This window comes from Macadamia integrifolia, chromosome 3 (assembly GCF_013358625.1).
Source record: "Macadamia integrifolia cultivar HAES 741 chromosome 3, SCU_Mint_v3, whole genome shotgun sequence".
Taxonomy (NCBI): domain Eukaryota; kingdom Viridiplantae; phylum Streptophyta; class Magnoliopsida; order Proteales; family Proteaceae; genus Macadamia; species Macadamia integrifolia.
Window position 1 is genome coordinate 21,038,297 of NC_056559.1, and position 18,861 is coordinate 21,057,157.

The window sequence follows — 18,861 nt, forward strand, 5'->3', positions numbered from 1 at the left end:
AATCATTGGTTCAGCAATGCAAAGGAGATCAGGGTTCTTCTTCTTTATTAACTCTCTTGAGGCATGCTTTCCAACTTCCTTCTTCGTTCCTCTCATATTTCAAAAGAGGATCTTTATAAGTCAATTCTTGGGGAGCACCTGACGATCAGCCACAAGGCCTGCCCCGTCGCAGCAATAGATTTTCCTTTTCTTCTAGCCTCGCCATTTGCTCTTGTAATAGCATGATCAAGTTCTTCTACTTCCTAGTGATGAATAATTATTCTGCCTGCCTCAAGGATAGATGGAGATAGTTCAGAGATCACGTGTTCTAGATCACCCCAATCCTGCCTGCGACCGCCTCTCCCTCTTCTTACCAGATGGCGACCTCCACGACCACCAGTATAGACCACTTTATTTTTTTCGAGGGTGAAGAGTTCTAGGAGCAATGCTGCCTTCAGCTTCATTGACTACAACAACTGAATCAGTCTCTCCCTCATTTGCGTCGTCACTGCCGTGCCCAGAGGCCAGCGACTTCTTCTTAGATGAGTAGAATTCCAATTCCTCCTGGTCTGAATCGGATCCATATCCACTGCCCAGGGGGTTATCCACCATGGTCGAGTCCTGGATAGAACTCTCATGGGTATGTGGGGTAGGAATAAGAATTTCCAAGTTGCCTTCTTTCAAACCGTCCATTTGTGGGCTTTCTAAATGGGGAAGTTACCATAGGGAGAGGAGATCTACGATCTCCTACCAATTAAGAAGATTTGCCATGGATTGCCCCTGTTCTGGACGCACCACCCTCCTCCTCCATTGCCTGAAGAGTTCCAGCTGGACACCGGTCTTCCTCTGCCGGCTTTCGCTCATTGTTCTTCTTAGATACTGCTCAACAAGATGACCCAGTTTCTTACATAATGTGCACCTTCCAATGCCGTCTTCGTAAATAATTCTTTGTTTGAACTAGAATAAAACATCCTTCCCTGATTTTTTTCTTTCAACCTGAATTTCCTCCACTCTGGTGTCGCTCATTGGCACTTCCACTAGCACCCTAGCATAACTCCCCATGGCACCATGTAGCGTTCTGCAATCAACCTCTACAGGGTGCCCTGAAGCTTTTCCCATGGAGAGTAAGATTTTCTCATGCCAATACTCCATAGGTAGCTCTAGGTATTGAATCCATACCAGTTTGGTCTGAACTAGATCTTTATGAATACTAAACTCTGGTCGCCATTGCTGGAATCGTATGATCTGTCCCTTAACTTTGACAGGACCCCTTTTCCACATGGAATCCATATCACCTTCCACTTCAAATCGAAGGAGGATGAAACCTTTTCCCAAAGGCACAAGGGTCACTCTACCCTTTAGATTCCAAACATTCTTTGCATCAGTCCTTACTTCATCCATCTAGACAAAGCAAAAATTTACTCAGCCAATTAGTGCGTGAGAGAAAGAATGTAATTTCTCTTCATACACCTCCTGAGGAATCATAATTTTTGCGAGATTTCTAGCTTGAATTAGGTCTGGGAGATCATCAATGTTTGGCATAGACCTCTTCGCCATTGCAGCGTAGGATTGTGTTCCCCCTCCATGACTAGTGGTCACCTCCTCCCTTGGTTGATGCTTTTTGGCCAGTACAGGTTGGCCGGAAGCCTCATTACCAAACTCTGGCAGAGGCAAAGTGATGCTCGCCGGGGCCCCAGAAGTCTATAATCCTCTACTATTTTCCTCTATCAGGGGGCGGACAGCAAAAATCCCCCCATCCTTCTCAGAGTTTTTCTCTCCTGAGTCCTCCAACATTTTTCCCCGGTTATCCATCAAACATAGGTTTGTGAATTTTTATGTCGATTTTACTATTTCATATGGTTTTAATATAGATCTATATTTCATGTGATATTTCAATAATTTCCTGTAATTATTTTATGTAAGTGTATGTATATGTGATTGCGTTATTTCATGTAATAAGACTTCCATTCTAGCTTAAGTTGTTAAAATTCTCGGGGGAGAATATTCAAAATCCAAGCCTCTGGTAGAAAGACCAGAAATTCTAGGTGAGGTGGGTGCCTAACACCTTCCCGCACTCATATCCTAGCACAGACCCCTATCTCTGGAATAGACCAAAATATGAAGTCAAATTCGGGGGTTTCTTCCTTTCACAAGAATCCGACCCCCTACTCGAGCTCGATCCTTCGATCAGAATTGGGCTCCACAATAGGGTTCTAGGCCCTGAATCCCATATGGCAACTCCAAAAATCATGCTTTCCCTATCCCCCCATAGTCGCCAAACATGTTTGGAGACAATTCACCACCCTGGCAAGGCAGACAAGTGAGGAAATAAGCAGAAAGAAAAAAAAAAAAAAGGTATTTTCACCTACAGTGGTGACTTCACTGAGGACTGTCAAACTTTCTATACCAGAAGATTACAATGAACGTTAGAATTTTCTCCCCCTCATCATTATTGTGTGTAAATATGTCTGTATATTGCTTGCTAATTGTCGTGAAGCAAACCCAATTCCTGATTTCTTAGCAAAAGATGTCGCGAAGTCTGGTGCATCTGGAGTCAGAGATATGCTGCCTTGGTACATTATGGATGAGCTTATTCTAGCAAAGTTGGTTGGTCTCGTTACAGACTTCATAGATAGTGGTAGTGAGTCTGTACTGATGGCAATGCTGAAGGTAGCAATTGACCCATATCTTGTAGTGTACCTTTAGGACTTATATTGCTGTCTAAGTAAATCACATGCGAGATTAGAGTTTCCTAATGTAACTCTATCTTATATGTGATAATATCAAATCCTATTCACACATCTGTGGGTGCCCAGATGGTTAGGGTGAATTGGGGATTGTGTGGATAGGCTCACGGTCTCAGGTTCGATTCCCCATCTATGCATCTCCGATTTAAGTGGAGACCGTGGTGGGTGTGCGTAAGCTGGGCTAAACAGCTTGGCAAACAAAAAAAAAAATCCTAGTCCATTTAAATCTTTCTAGGAGACATAGTTTTCAGTTATGTGAATTCCTATATGACTATATATAGGTCACTAGGTTGTAATCTTCTAAGTTAAGAAATACAATTCAATTCCATTACTTAACATTAATAAAGCTAGAATTTTACCAGAAAAATAAATAAATATAAGAAGCTAAAATGCACCCACCTTGAAACGAACGAAATTTCGTTGCAATCTGTAAGTGGTAGCACCTCATAGATCCACGTATATCTAAAATTTTATTATATTTTAACCAAATTTAACAAGATGTTAGAATTTTGAGTCTACCGTCAATCAAGGAAAGACTTCCTATTTTACCCTTCTACTTTGAGGAAATAAAAAAATAAAATAATAAAGCAAACTTTGGGAACAAGTTCTTCTCTGTATGCTTCTTCTTCTTCTGATTTATTTTTATCCCTTTCTTCTTCTCTTCTAATCTTTCATCAATCAATTTCTCGAAAAAGCCATCCATTTTCTTTGCAACCTTGGACATTCTCTTCTTTAGACCTTGTCGATCAAGTATTTTTAAGAATGGAATCAAATCAACCATATTAGGGATATCAACTGCCTCAAAAACATCTCTCACCATCTCTTTCAGCTCGAGGTTGTCGAATAGGCTCTTCGAGCATACAAGGTTACTAGTAAGGTTTGTGGAGACAACAAACATCAATATTCACCGGTGTCTTCGACTTTGAAGAAGCATACAAACTTTTAATTAGGCCATGAACCTAGATCAGAGTTGTTGAATGAGTACATATTTGCTTCTTATATGGCTTGCTTTCGATAACCGATCCACCAAATCAGAAGGAGATAAGGATCCCCCTCATCCAAATCTTTTCATATGAATTTTAAAATTCAAATATGATGATCTTATCACCAATGTTATCTCTTACAGTTGTAGTTTTATTTACTTACCTTTTTAAATGGGATCCAATCTCCCAACTGTACTTGTCATACATCAATGGAAATCATTCAAAAACTTAGCAAAAACAATCCTTGTGCAATATTGGGCTGGTGAGGTAGACGCGTACCATCGGTTGAGTAAGTCCCACGAGTATCATTTATGTGCTTGATGGTCTTCCACCATCCTATCGTCAGTTCACTTCTTCAATTCGGATCCGTGCTAGGACAACTACTCTCCCTATTGAAGAACTCTCTTTAACGGATCTCCTTTCTCTCGAGGGAGGTGGATGTCTCAAGGTCGTGGAAACCAGTCACAACGGCAGCCACCATCTCCATCAAATGGGTCCAACCAGTTGCGTCCCTCAAACATGTCTGTTAATTCCAACTCAACCAACAGACCTCAATGTCAAATATGCAACAAAATGGGACATCTAGAAATTGATTGCTATCATCGAATGGATTATGCCTATCTAGAAATTCGACATCTAGAAATTGATTGCACCAGAAAAACTTATTACCATGGTTGCTTCTAACATGACGGATGACAACACTTGGTATTTTGATACCGGTGCCACTCATCACATCACTCCTGACTTTGAGAATCTTCAGATCTCATCCAAGTATAGTGGGAATGAGATAGTTCAAATTGGGTCAAGGTTTGTCAATAACTAACGTTGGTTCATCCTCAATTCCTTCTCACACTTCTAGCTTTCATTTGTAACATTCTTCATTTTCCAACTGCTTCTACTAATCTACTTTTTGTTCACAAATTTGCTTAGGATAATAATTGTCTTTTCCACTTTGATGAGTTTGGTTTTTGTTCCAAGGACAAGGACACAGGGAGGACTCTTTACCAAGGGCTAGTTGAGAATGGACTATACCCCTTTCGCCCACCATCCACTCTTCATGCTTCTTCTTCACTGCAAGAACATTTTAGCCCCTCGGTTTCTGTAGATCAGTGGCATAGTTGACTTGGACATCCATCTCGTGATATTCAACGTGCAAATCTGTCCACTATTTCTGTTTCAAATAAAATGAGCACAAATGTCTGCTCTTCATGTCAACTAGACAAAGGTAGAAAGTTGTCTTTTCCCTTATCTCAGTCTATGTCTCATCGACCACTTGAATTAATTCATTGCGATGTTTGGGGTCCTGCCCCAACACTTTCTTATTCTAAATATTCTTATTACGTACTTTTTGTTGATGATTTCTCTAAATTTTCTTGGCTTTTTCCTATGAAATTCAAATCAGACTTCTTTGACATCTTTGTCTCTTTCAAAGCCAAACTTGAAAATTTATTGCACACCAAAATCATAAAATTTCATTCAGACTGTGGCAGAGAGTCCAGTAGCAACTTTTTTAAACACTTTCTTAACACCCATGGCATCACTCATGAATTTTCTTGTCCCCACACACCTGAACAAAATGGTGTTATCGAAAGGAAGCGTAGCCATATTGTCGAAACTAGATTATCTTTGTTAGCTCATCTTCATATGCCACCTAAATTTTGGCTAGAATCTTTTTCCACAGCTATCTATTTAATCAATAGGATGCCCATTCTTTTTCAAAACACAAAAACACCTCATGAAGCTATTTTTCACTCGAAACCAACATACACTCACTTGAAAACTTTCAGTTGCCTATGTTTTCCTTGGTTACGTCCCTACAACTCCAATAAACTCCAATTCATATATTCAAAATGCTGTTTTTTGGGATATAGTTCTGCTCATAAGGGTTATAAATGTTTGGATTTATCTATTGGAAGGGTTTATGTATCAAGACATGTAATCTTTGGTGAGCTTCAATTTCCCTTTTTTTCTGCATCTGCTTCTCCATCTTCTCCTCCAGTTTCAAATGACCTAGACTTCTTAGGGGTCTTACTCCCATCCCACCACTACACTTGCACTTGCCTTGTACCATCACCCATCCCTCAAGAGCATACTTCCCCAAATTCCATGTCCTCTAGTCCATCCAATGCTCCACCCCAGCCTCTGCATGCTACTACCCAAACCCATACCATGAAGACAAGATCCCAATCTGGAATTTATAAAAATAAAGCCTTTTCCCATACCCTTCACCCTCTTCACCTTGCACTTATTTCTTCTCACTTTGTTGAGCCAACATGTTACTCACAAGCTTCTAAGGACCATGAGTGGCATTATGCAATGGATCAAGAATTTAGTGCTCTTCAACAACAGAATACCTAGACTCTAGTCCCTTCCCAACCATCTATGAATGTTGTTGGTTGTAAATGGGTTTATCGTATCAAAAGAAACCTGGATGGTACAGTCAATTGCTACAAAGCTTGCCTTGTTGCTAAAGGGTTTCATCAACAACCAGGAGTTGATTTTATTGAGACTTTTAGCCTTGTTGTTAAGCCAACTACCATCCGCACTACTTTTTCTATAGCTATCTCCAACAATTGGTCTCTGCAACAATTGTATGTTGAATGTGCATTCCTCCATGGTGATCTACAAGAGATCGTATATATGTCTCAACCACCAGGATATATTGATCCTACAAGGGCTGCTCATGTCTTTTTGATGAAAAAGTCTATATATGGGTTATGTCAGGCTCCACATGCTTGGTATGAGAAGTTCACCTCCAAGCTTATTGACTTTGGGTTTCTAGTATCTCAATCAATCCGTCATTATTCATCTACCACCAGCACCATGTTACAATTTATTTGCTTCTATATGCGGATGATATCATCCTCACTAGTAATGATACTTCTTCCATCCACCGCCTGATGTCATTCCTTGGGCATCATTTTCGCATGAAAGACCGTGGCCCGTTATCTTTCTTTCTTGGAGTCCAAAGTACAAGAGATTCAGATGGGCTTTATCTTAATCAGTCCAAGTACATATTGGATCTTCTTCAGCGTGCAAACATGACTGGTTGTAAGCCTATTTCTACCCCGGTTTCATAACAAAAACTTGGATTGAGTGATAGTCTTGTCCTAGCTGATCCTACTCACTATCGCAGACTCGTTGGTGCTCTTCAATATGCCACTCTCACCCATCCGGATATCTCATTTTCTGTCAATCAAGTATCACAATTCCTTAAGGAACCCACTGAAGATCATCTTGCAAGTGTAAAACATATTCTTCATTTTCTAAAAGGAACCATAACTACGGGTGTCCATCTCCAACTAGGCCTGCTCCACCTCAGCCTATTGTGATGCCGATTGGGCTGGGTGCCCAATTGATTGACGGTCTACAAGTGGTTTATGTGTATTTCTTGGCTCCAATTCTATTTCATGGAGTGCTAAGAAACAACCAACGGTTGCCCGATCCTCTTCCGAAGCTGAATATCGTTGCTTAGCTAACACGACTACCGAGGTTGTTTGGCTATGCTCCCTCTTCCGTGAGTTGCACTGTCTCCTCAGCAAAGTCCCCACTATTTGGTGTGATAATATTTCTGCTATCTCCTTTTCGTTCAACCCGGTATTTCATGAAAGAACAAAACATATAGTCGTTGATTATCACTTCATCCGTGAGTTGGTAGGCAGGAAAATACTGGACATTCGTTACATTTCAAGTAAAGACTAGGTTGCTGATATTTTCACAAAAGGACTCAGCTCTCCTCGGATTCATTTTCTTCAAGACAAACTTCGCTTATGTCCAGTACCGCTCAGCTTGAGGGAGGATGATAACCGATCCACCAAATCAAAAGGAGATAAGGATCCGCCTCATCGAAATCTTCTCATTTGAATTTTAAAATTCAAATATGATGATCTTGTCACCAATGTTATCTCTTACAGTTGTAATTTTATTTACTTACCTTTTTAAATGGGATTCAATCTCCCAGTTGTACCTGTAAAATATCTATATATACTCAATCATACATCAATGGAAATCATTCAAAAACTTGGTAAAAACAATCCTTGTGCAATCTCTTTCAGCTTTATCTTTTGAAATCAAAAGGAAGCAAAATTATAGATATACTTATTACATGAGTTACTTCACTGAAATCTAAATAGTAAATGAAACAAATAGGGCTGCTACTATTACCTGAGTCAAAGAAGAAGAAGAAGAAGAAGAAGAAGAAAGAATAAAGAAGAAGCGTACAAGAGAAGAACTTGTTCCCAAAGTTTGCTTTATTATTATTATTTTTTTTCTCAAAGTAAAAGGGTAAAATATGAAGTCTTTCCTTGATTGACGGTGGACTCAAAACTCTAACATCCTGTTAAATTGGATTAAGAAATATTAAAATTTTATATAAACGTGGATCTATGAGGTGCTGCCACATATGGGTTGCAGTGAAATTTCATTCCCTTTAAACCTTCTTATTGCCACAATTCACTTTAGTTTTCTCAACTTAACGAAGCAAAAGATCATTGGCATGTCTCATGTTTGAGACTTCCCACCCCCACAACCCACCCCTACCCAAGGATTTAGTTCTTGGAAGCAAAAGATCATTGGCATGTCTCATGTTTGAGACTTCCCACCCCCACGACCCACCCCTACCCAAGGATTTAGTTCTTTCTACTGGAGAGGATTGGTCGGTATTGGTCACTTTTGCCATTTTCAGAAAAAGTATGGTTTTTTTTTACTTTTTTACTTTTTTAGTCTTGAAACGATATGGGTGACCGATCCGGATCGATCAAGAATCGAGGATCGATCTCAACCGATACTAATACGATATAGCTCATACAATACCAATAGTTGAAACCATGCCCCCACCCATTAAATTCCTACTATTAGGCTTATGGGCCCACGATTTGTCAAGCTTACTAAAGCCGAACAGCTTGGTTCCGTTTAGCTAACCCAAATGCCAGTGGATAAGTTTGCAAAGAGAGTGTAACTTCAATGAAATACATTAATAACTATCAACTTTCCAAGTAAGAACTTTAAAATGTATTTTTGGTAGAAAATAACAACATTAAAATTAAACCAAAGAGGAAAAGAGAGAAACTTCATTTCTTTATTTTTCCATTAGACTCAATGAGAACTTCAATGTGTTTCCTCTTTTCTGAGCAATTTTTTTCATTAAATATTAACAAAAATTATATTACAGAAATTAAAGAATCAGATGTACAAGATTAACGTCCAGGCATACCTAGACGAAATAATAGAAAATACAATAAAACCTTTATTCTCAACCTCCTGCATTGCCACTAGTAGAGAATAAGAGCAAATACTAAAGCTTGGATCTACCTTCAGCATTACCATCAGTAGAAACCTTACAAACAAGAAACAGCTACAAGAAAAAGGAAAATTTTATTCGACATAGCCCAAAAAAAATATGCTTTGAAATATTCGAATAAGATTATAGCCTTTTGGGAACTGGAAATTCCTGTCATGGCAATGACATCTATACTGATGTGATTCAAGCTGATTCAACCTCCACTTCATGTGCTTTCATCTAATCAACTATTTTTACTCTCTGAGTTCAATCCAACAAGAATCTGAAGGGCCTTCAGAAATTTGTTGCTCCAGTTCACCACCTTGGGGTTGTCCAGTTTGTTGTGGTGGTTCATTTTTATGAAAGCAGTAGCATGTCATGATAGTTGTCAACCATAAAACTTCTCTTCCAAATGTTTTCCTAATTTCTTTTATACTTTGATACACATAAGAGAATACGAATAAGATGAGGGCTAGAATTGAAGCTGCTCCAACAATGATGTAGATGCTACGAAAGCTCTGAAGGTGTAGTTTACTTGATGTTACAGTAGATGCAAGAGGCTCAGCACATGCTTCATTCCCAAACCATTTCTTTTCAATCATATTCATATGGTCTCCTTCTGTAAAGTTAAGGACAGCTTCGGAAATCTTCTCTAGCATCGGATTATCTTTTCTGAACACCTAGACAGGAGAAGAAGATATGAATCAGTAAAAGGAAGATTAATACTAACTAGATAGTGAAAAATACAATATAGAACTAAGCCTAAGAAGGAAAATGTTAACATTAAAATAGGAACACCCTATTTCTAATTTATAACAGCTAACAAATTAGCAAAAATGTAAATTTATCCATAAACTATATATTATGTTTTTCATTACGTATTCATGAGTGCGTCATGTTGTAATCAAAGTGTTGAACTAATAAGTTGTAATCTTCTTAATTGCCTTTTGTCTTATTTTCAAAAGTTCTTTAAGTAGTAAAAGATGGGTTTCAACATAATTTAAAATTGATGAACCGTCATGTCATTTTCGAGAGCAGTCATTGTCTTGCAAGTGTTTCGAGTACACATGTGTAATGACCAAAAAAAAAAAGAAAAAGAAGAAAGGGATACAGCTTCTTTTCAGTAGCTTGGGATGCAGCAAGATTTTTCCTTTATTATATATCTACTAATGTCTAATTTAGCTAGGACAAGGCTTAGTTGAGTATGTTATCTACTTATGAGAATATCAATCTATGCACCATTTCATTGATATATCCTGTGTTCATAGTTATTCATACCTTAGAATTATCTTTAAAGAGAACCAGAGATTTAATAAAATTAGAGAAAAGTAACACATTAAAAACAGAAATTTTAGATCTATTCCATTTTCTTAAGAAAAAATATCATATAGAAGGCTGTGTCGCTAATGGTTCAAACAAATATTATATATTGACTCAGACAAGCACATTCATCACTCAATCAGTTTTATTTCTCAAGCATATATCTTTCATGCTTCATATGATGATTTTCAAAAGTTCATTAACCTAATAGTTTATTCTTTAAAAGGGCCACTAAAAATTTATGTGCAGAATTTATTTTCTTTAGATTTTAGAGAGAGAGAGAGAGAGAGAGAGAAACATACAAAGCCAAAGCCTCCTGTTCTGTATGTTGGTCCAGCAACAGTGAATTGACCACAATACTTGGAAAGGAAGACATTAATGTATGGGATCTCATCAACAAATGCAGAAATACTTCCATTTGCTAGAGCATTTGCATATTCCTTTAGTGAAGAAAGCTTCCTGAGCCTTGATTCATTAAATCCCCTGCTCTTGAGAAGTTCAAACACAAAAGACCCATCTTGATATCCAACATTCTTTCCATCTTTATAAATAGTGTCCAAATTTGTCACAGTTGGTTCTAATTTCTCAACAGTTAAAATAGAAGTTAAATTTGCTGTGTAACTGCTCACAAGTATAAACACAGCAAAAGTCCACAAGCCCAAAATGAATCTAGAATAGTTGCTTTGAAGCTTCTCCTCTGCAGCATAGAAGAAAGGTTCTGTCAGTTCCTTTTCCATACAAACTGAAATTAAGATACATAAATAAATGATGGAGATAAATAAGACACCTACGATTTGCAAAAACATATATAGAGAAAGATTGTGACAAGACCTTCCCCACCACCTCTGAAGTTGTGCCTTGGAATTCAGGGTTTTCCTTACGCTCAAAGATCCAAACCAGAAACCCCTTTAAGACAATTATTAAAATTGTGGTCAGCCATAGTTCTGTTGTTAATGGCTTCATGAACCACCATGAACTCCCATTGTCATCTTTCTTTATAGGCACAACCATGCGAACTCCAGAGACTGTATATGGTTGAGTGAAGCCTACATATTTTGATCTATTTGCCAAGATTGTTATATCTCCAACAACTGCATCATATACCTGTTCATGTACATTCTCAGTCATTTATGAATGAAAAAAAAAATTTTAATTGATGAAAGAAAAGAAAAATTAGAAAATAATGACAAATTCTTTTGGTGAACAGAAAAATATATTAAAACGAAAAGAAAGAAACAGCACAACTGCAAAGCAGGCTGGCCAAGGGAAGGACCCCAATCGAAACAAATAAAAGAGTCATCAAAATTATAGAAATGCAACCCTAAAATCAATGTAGAAGGTAATGGAAAAATAAGAACAAACAATACACATAAGTTTACGAGGTTTGGCAAGATTGCCTGCTTCCTTAGTGATATGAGAGTCTGCTTCACTATCAATGGAGAATAGGATTATAGCACTTGTCCTCACACCTCTTAGAATTGCTTACAAAGAAAGCAAACCTCGCTACAAATATATAGAAAAAAAAAAACCTAACACCAGAAAGTACAAAACTGCCTCAAATAAAAAAATTCGAGCGGGGGCTGCACCCCTACACCCTTGTTATTTTGTCGAGGGGCCTGCACCAATACTCCCTAAATTAAACTGTGATAGAATAGAAAACATCGTACAAACCAACACAAAAGAAACAAATCTAACAATACATACCAAGAATGAATCTATAGGAAACAAACAGCAATGTGTTAAATTAAAATTTTAGCTCACCTTGTCATGTACTTGTTGTATTAGTTCGTTGTTGTCTCCTTTAGGCTCACCATTCTCATTCTCATATGGAAAAAATTCGTAAGTGCCTGTGTATTGTAAATTTTTCATAACATTCATAAAGACCTCATATGAGAAACCAGTCACAATTGGCTTCTTATCATTACTGTAACTGCGACTGATGTTGATGAATTGAGGAAATGCTATCTTAATAGGTACCCCAATTCTCAATACATTGTTACTTGAAGTAGCATCTAGTACTGATCTGGGTCTTTGTACAACTTGATGGTCCTCTTTGACATTAATTGAACTACTCATACTCCAAAAGAGACCATCCTTTGGATTCCAATACCCAATTTTCTGACTTTTCTCTTTCACATTAACTATCTCAAAGCTTGAAGATTGTAACTCACCATTCACCAAATGAACATAACCACTTACACCAGTTGTGTATCTAGTTTCTTTCATATGTTTCAGCACTTCTGAACCCATCTGTGAGACACTCATGTTAAAAAAATCTCTTGATGATGATGATGAGTTATCTGCTATTTCCGGACATGGTGGCTTTCTTCTTAAGCACAAAATAGCTCTATTAACTGCCTTTGCAGTTACAAATGTTGCATCATATGCCCATAGCCCATATACATTGAGCTTCAATCCCTCCTTTGAGTCTTCTTTTCCAAATTGTTTCCTCCACTTAGCCATAAACCTTCGATGTGGTCCGGATAATGGCACATGAGTTTTAATACCTACAACATCTTTCATGGAACTGAGCACAGAAGGCTCCATATAGCTCATGAAATCTGTGAGTCCACTCATTATAATCCATTTATAACCTGATTTCGTCATCCCCATCTCCTTGACATGTAAGAAAAAGCTGTTACCAAGGGACAAAGATAGATGAACAATGAAGACTCCTCCTGTGCTTGTATGTCCTAATTCTCGCAAAATATCCTCAATCGCTGTCCCTTTTATTCCTTCAGGAAGCACAATTCGGCGATGCACATGAGCGCCAATTTCTTGAAGGCCATCAATAAGGTATGGTACTACTGCGGTTCCTCTATTGCTGTCATCATGGATAAGATATACTTCTTTGTATTCATAAGCTTTGAGAACAGCAGCAATGGCTTTAACTTGAGATGAATCATTTTGAGCAAATTGTATGAAGTAAGGGAACCGAGTGGGAGAAAGAGAAGAGCTAATAGCAGAGAAAGATATGATGGGTACATGAGCTATACTCCCCATTTTAGCCAAGAACTCTGCTTCTGCGGATGTTTGAGGTCCAATAATTGCCTGTACTCCAACATTTTTAATCAAATCCAGCGCTGCATAGAGTGTGAAAGGAGGTTTTAGAGCAAAAAGACATATATATGCGTGTAGATGGTAGATTTTTTCAAAGAAAAATATATACATAAAAGGTTACATATTCTAAAATATATGCTATGTTTGCTATGCATTCTCATAGTAGATTTTGGGTCTGGAACATATTCTGAAGCTAGAAAATAGAAAAGAATCTGGTTTCAGAACGCATTCTAGACTCAAAATCTATTCCTAAAGTGTATACCAAACACAACTATAGTAATTACATTTTCAAATTATTTTGAAAACTTTTTTTAACTTATAATTAAAATGTTTTCTCTTTAAGAATAAGACAAGAGGCAATCAAAAGAATATTATATATTCCAAATACCTTTACAAAGAAAATCTTAGAGACTAAAAATTCAACATAACAGAGTGAAAAATATTCACTAATTAAATTGAGGTCAAATTTTATGAGTATAGATTCTCTCACGAAGTTATGAAATCCGAATTCTTATTTTGGAAACTGACTTATATTTCATTCTTTTAGACTACGTTTGGTAGCCAAGAAAATAAAATAGTAAAAAAGACATAATAAGCCAAAATTCATACTTATATTTTTTGTTTTTTTTGGCCTATCTCTCTCCTCAAACTCAAAAAAAAAAAAAAAATTTCTTCTTTACTTGGGTACCAAACAAAGACTTTTTTTTTTTTTTTGACCAGGTGGTGGAATTTACCTCTCCATCCTAGGATTAACAAACCCTTATAAAGTTTTAGTACTTTTCCCAAAAAACCCTCATGATACCCCATTTTTGCATTTAAGTACCAAGGCCTTAGAAAAAAATTGGTCTTTTTATTTTATTTTATTATTTATTTATTTTTTTTTTTTTTTTTTTGTATTTTTATAGTGGATTAGGTGGACTCTCTTTTTTTTTTTTTTCCTCCCCACTTCTGAAAGTGGGTCAATTATCAGTTACTGTCAGGCTTATGGGTGCAAGTTTGGCCTGGCAAGCCCAAGCCCACATGAAATTTCAAAGATCAATTGGGCTTTTCAGCCCACAGAGCCCAGGGTTAGGTAGCGGGCCACACTCAATTTATGTATACAAAATGATGCATTATATATATATATATATATATATATATTGTACCAGAAAAACAAAGTATGTATGTATAGACTAAGTATCATAATTTAAATATTTAATAAACGCTATTGAATGAAAATATTAAATTTAAAAAAATAATACAAAGAATGACTACAGTATCAGGCCTGGCCCACCCTGAAAGCTACAGAACTGGTAGGCCTAGGCTGAGAAATCTCGGCCCATCCTGAGCCAGTCCAGTTTGGTTGCATCCCTAGTTAGGTCCACGCCTGAATGAGTCAAAAGTCAAAAAAAAAATTGATAAGAGGTTGACCAATCATTTGGCAATTACTTGAAAGTTGAACATTGATTGAACAGAGTCGGCACAGATTCCTATTTTTGAGAGAGTGCTGGTTTTAAGCTCTTGGTTCAATGGGATAAAGTTTTTCTTTTAGCCCAAGGTTGAATAATCTTTTTTCTTTTTATTTTTTTACAGAAATTAAATCTATTTTTCCTATAGACTAGACCTCTTGGCCCTACCGGGCTCACACACTTGCATGATTTTAACCCTAAATAAAGTTCTAAGAATAATCTCTTGATCTATGTCAGTATCTGTATTGATATCAATATCGGTGTTTGTTGATATTTATAGCATATTGATTTGAAATCAGCTGCATTGGTTCATATCGGTCAATAACATCCTTATTTTTTAACAAAAAAAAAAAGATTTTTTTGATGATTTTACCCTTGATACCAATATAATACTTAATCCCATTAGTCGATATCAATACGATATGACTGATACAACTAATTAGATATCGATACTTGAAATCATGCTCTCGATGGTCAAAAGAAATTAAAAACTAATAAAAATTTCTTAGAACCACCTCTATCATGCTCTATACAATTTTTTATAAAAAAAAAAAAACCATGCATTAAAATAAAAAGAAAAAAAGATACAACGTGATATATATGCCCGATTTAGTTCCACCACCCCTACCTGTCATAGGTCATAGCCAGTTTATATATATATATATATATATATTCTAATTCAATATAAATCATATCTTTGCCCTGTATTTTTTTTACTTTGTTAATACATAATCCTATCATATGAAAGTGAATTTATTAGATAGGTACCTATCTAATTTAATAGCTTATTTGGACAGTATCCCCATTATGTATGAGGTTTTCTTATCTATGCCTCTTGATGATCCATATTGAAACAATTTTCAAAGCATTATAGTAACATATATGCCCACTAGATTGGTCTGGAATTTCAGACAAAGTGATTGCCTTTGGAAGTTACAAAGGCATGGTTATACCCTACTCCCTATAATTCTGCTAACTCAACTCATAGTTTAATGAATAAAAAATATAAGAAAAATGATTAATCCATAGCATCAAAGAGATTAACAAGTATTACTTAGCTAGATTACCTATAAATCTCTTTAAAATTGCAAGAGAAATGACTTTTCTTGGCCAAGTACTACATAGGCCTAAGCTTAATTAAGAGTGAAATTTTATTCTCTTCTCTGAAATTATCAAAACTAAAGTTTAATTCTTTCAAAAAAGTAATGGATGCGTGCAAGACATACCTGCAGACGCGGCAATAACAGCATCTCCTCTTGAATCTCTCACATGAAGCACAATCTTTGAGTTGTTGTAAGGATGATGAACTGCATAGAAATCAGAGAGTGCCATGGATATGCATCTTTCTGCAACCTTTCCAATCACTGAATCTAAATTAAGAACCACACCAACATGAAACAAGTCTGGGTTCTTGGGACTGCAATCTTGAGCTGTTGTGAAACAAGTACTGAAACTCATAAAAAGAGAGAAGAGAAGAAAGAAAGAGAAGCTTTTCTTTTTCATTTTTAATGTCACTGAGAAAAATAGCATTAAAAAACCTCAACCTTCAGACCAAGTTAGTTTATATATAGTCTCCTCTAGATTTTAACATCAATCATGAGAAATTTCGTGTTAATTTCTTGTGAAGATTTATTGAATCTTAGAACTTTTCGTTGAGGCACAAAGTCAAAGTTTTCGCTTCAGAAATCTTCTGGAGATGAATCAATCAGACCACACAAAGTTTGGAATTTTATCTTTGCAGTCAATGAAATTAATGTGGTTGGCAATTATTGTACGATTCAGTTCGCATATGAAAACAAAATTAATGAAGTTAGATACAGTGTTCTTGTATTTTTTTTGGGTCAGAGAACAGACACGCTGGTCAATGGGATAGTACCACATTGGGGTAGGGCAGTCTTTTCGTTCTCCCTATATCTTTGCCTATCAGGCATGACCAAGGACTGAGTCCCATCTTTTTATTTCAGAGAACTTAATGATCACGTATGGTATAGGGATCTTGTTCTGCCCTAAAGTAAAGACTCTTAATTAATTTAAGGATCATCTTAACCAAAGCTGTAACAGGTGAAATTCGCCCGGCTAAGATTGGCCTGGGCGGCTGGGCCTAATAAACCCCATGGCACTACCGCAGGGCCAAAAGAAACCCACCAAAAGGCGGTCCCATACTGAACCCTACAGTAAGGGTGAAAAAAAAAAAATCTACGTGTTAGAATTAAATTTTTTTTACTACTTATCACATCGAGAGTGTGATATATATGGGGATTCAGACAGGGCAGGGGTAGGAGGTATTCTTCGAAATAGTGATGGTCAAGTCTGCAACGCCTTCAGTACTTTTCTGGGCATAAAGAAGATTTATGAGACAGAGTTCGATGCAGTGATGGAAGGAATTTTGATAGTGAAGACTATGACTGCTAGGGGATGTGGATTGAATTTGATTTGGCAGCGGTGGTATTGGCGATTCAGAATAACCAGATTCCGTGGTTTATTCTTCAAAAGTGGGTATTTGCTCTCTCATTTTTAGAATCCATCCCTTGGAAGATCACTCATTGTTTCCGTGAGGCTAACCCCATAGTGATCCATCTTGCGAAGAAGGCCTCAAAGTCGAGATTTTTGGATACCTCGGTATCATTGCCGAGTCATATTCAGGTTGATTTAGAGAATGATGCAATGGCTAGCTAAGCACATATTCAGATTCTGCTAGGGCGCTGCTTGCTCTCTCTACTGATGGGCATGCCGAAGGTGGAGTTAACAAGTTGCTCTAGTAATTTCAGCCTCGTCCGTGCTCCTTTTTTATGTATTTTTTGCTTTCTTCTCCATAATAAAATTATCATTTTAGCAGAAAAAAAAGAGCGTGATACATGGGTGGAGCCAAGTGATAGAGAATGTTACGCCCATCTCATATGTGAAAATTCAATATGAAGAAGTGGTTAAAAAGTGTGAGATGGATGTTTCATAAAATGTAATTATTTTTCAGTTTTAAACTCACTTTTGATGCACTTTCTTGTACATTTTGACTGAAATTTCAAAGATAAAATAGATTTTGGGTCCTATATAAGATTTAGCCACCTATGTTTTGGAAAATGGGGAATTTTTTTTTTTTTTCTAATTAATGTCCAGATAGGCCACCTTGCCTTACCTTTGTCCCTCAATAGTCAGTATAACATTTGGTGCATGGACTGTGGGTCTAGTGTACATATTTGCAATATAATTTGACATCATATGAAGATCTAAATGAACAAACCCAAGAAATTAGGAGGTTTGACATAAAAAATGAACAAACCCAAGAAATCCTTGGACTAAGTGATACCGGTGCTCAATCCGAGGGACTATGATTGGGTTATGTAATGCTTGGTTCATGTCATTGAAAAATGGATCGTTAGTTAATGGAATCCTTGGTCTAGGTAGCCAGGTTAGTGGATGTAGGATCAAAGTATCCAAATCACTCTAAATCATTTGTGTTATTGTCTCTCTCTATTTCTCTCCCTCGCAGATAGAGCTATGTAGTCGTTGGGGAACAATCAATATACTTCTGATGTCGAATCAAGATCACCTAGGACAAAAATAAAGCATTGGGTCGAACTCTTCTTTTGGTGTCAAAGTAATAGCTAAGAATAGTAATCGACTCCATTTTTTTGTCTTTTCATTGGGATTGGTTCTTGTTTGTATGTCCTTATTACATATATATATATATATATATTCCATCGAACTCCATTTTTGTAGCCATTGCAAAATTCCTTATATATGTGAAAGCAAAATTTCTCTTTACTTATTCTTGCACTACTTGTTTTAATTGTTTGTTACACTTTGCAAGAAAAAACAGTCATCTAAAAGTAAGTATAGTCACCCAATTCACCCCATCTTTTGGGTGTTGCTATTTGGTCCTACGATTATTATTGAATAAAAAATATTATTTGAAAAAAGTTGTAAATCAATTTTAGGTCCATTTATTGGTTATGATGCTCTAATATTTATATATATTATTTATGGTTTTTTTTTTGGTAACGATATCGGATTATAGTTTATGGAAGTGTTTTAGATCCATATCTACA

The 18,861-nt window shown here is 36.7% G+C and overlaps 1 protein-coding gene across 1 annotated transcript; it reads right to left on the bottom strand.

Moving 5' to 3' along the window:
- Positions 1-8,764: 8,764 nt before the first annotated feature.
- Positions 8,765-16,371, bottom strand: LOC122073454 (glutamate receptor 2.7-like). Its single transcript, XM_042638046.1, has 5 exons — positions 16,042-16,371; positions 12,069-13,390; positions 11,099-11,411; positions 10,610-11,004; positions 8,765-9,667 (listed from the first exon to the last, which is right to left on the bottom strand). Exons 1-5 carry the CDS (start codon positions 16,343-16,345, stop codon positions 9,242-9,244), a joined length of 2,760 nt encoding a protein of 919 aa, XP_042493980.1. The 5' UTR covers positions 16,346-16,371; the 3' UTR covers positions 8,765-9,241.
- Between the last annotated feature and the right edge of the window lie 2,490 nt (positions 16,372-18,861).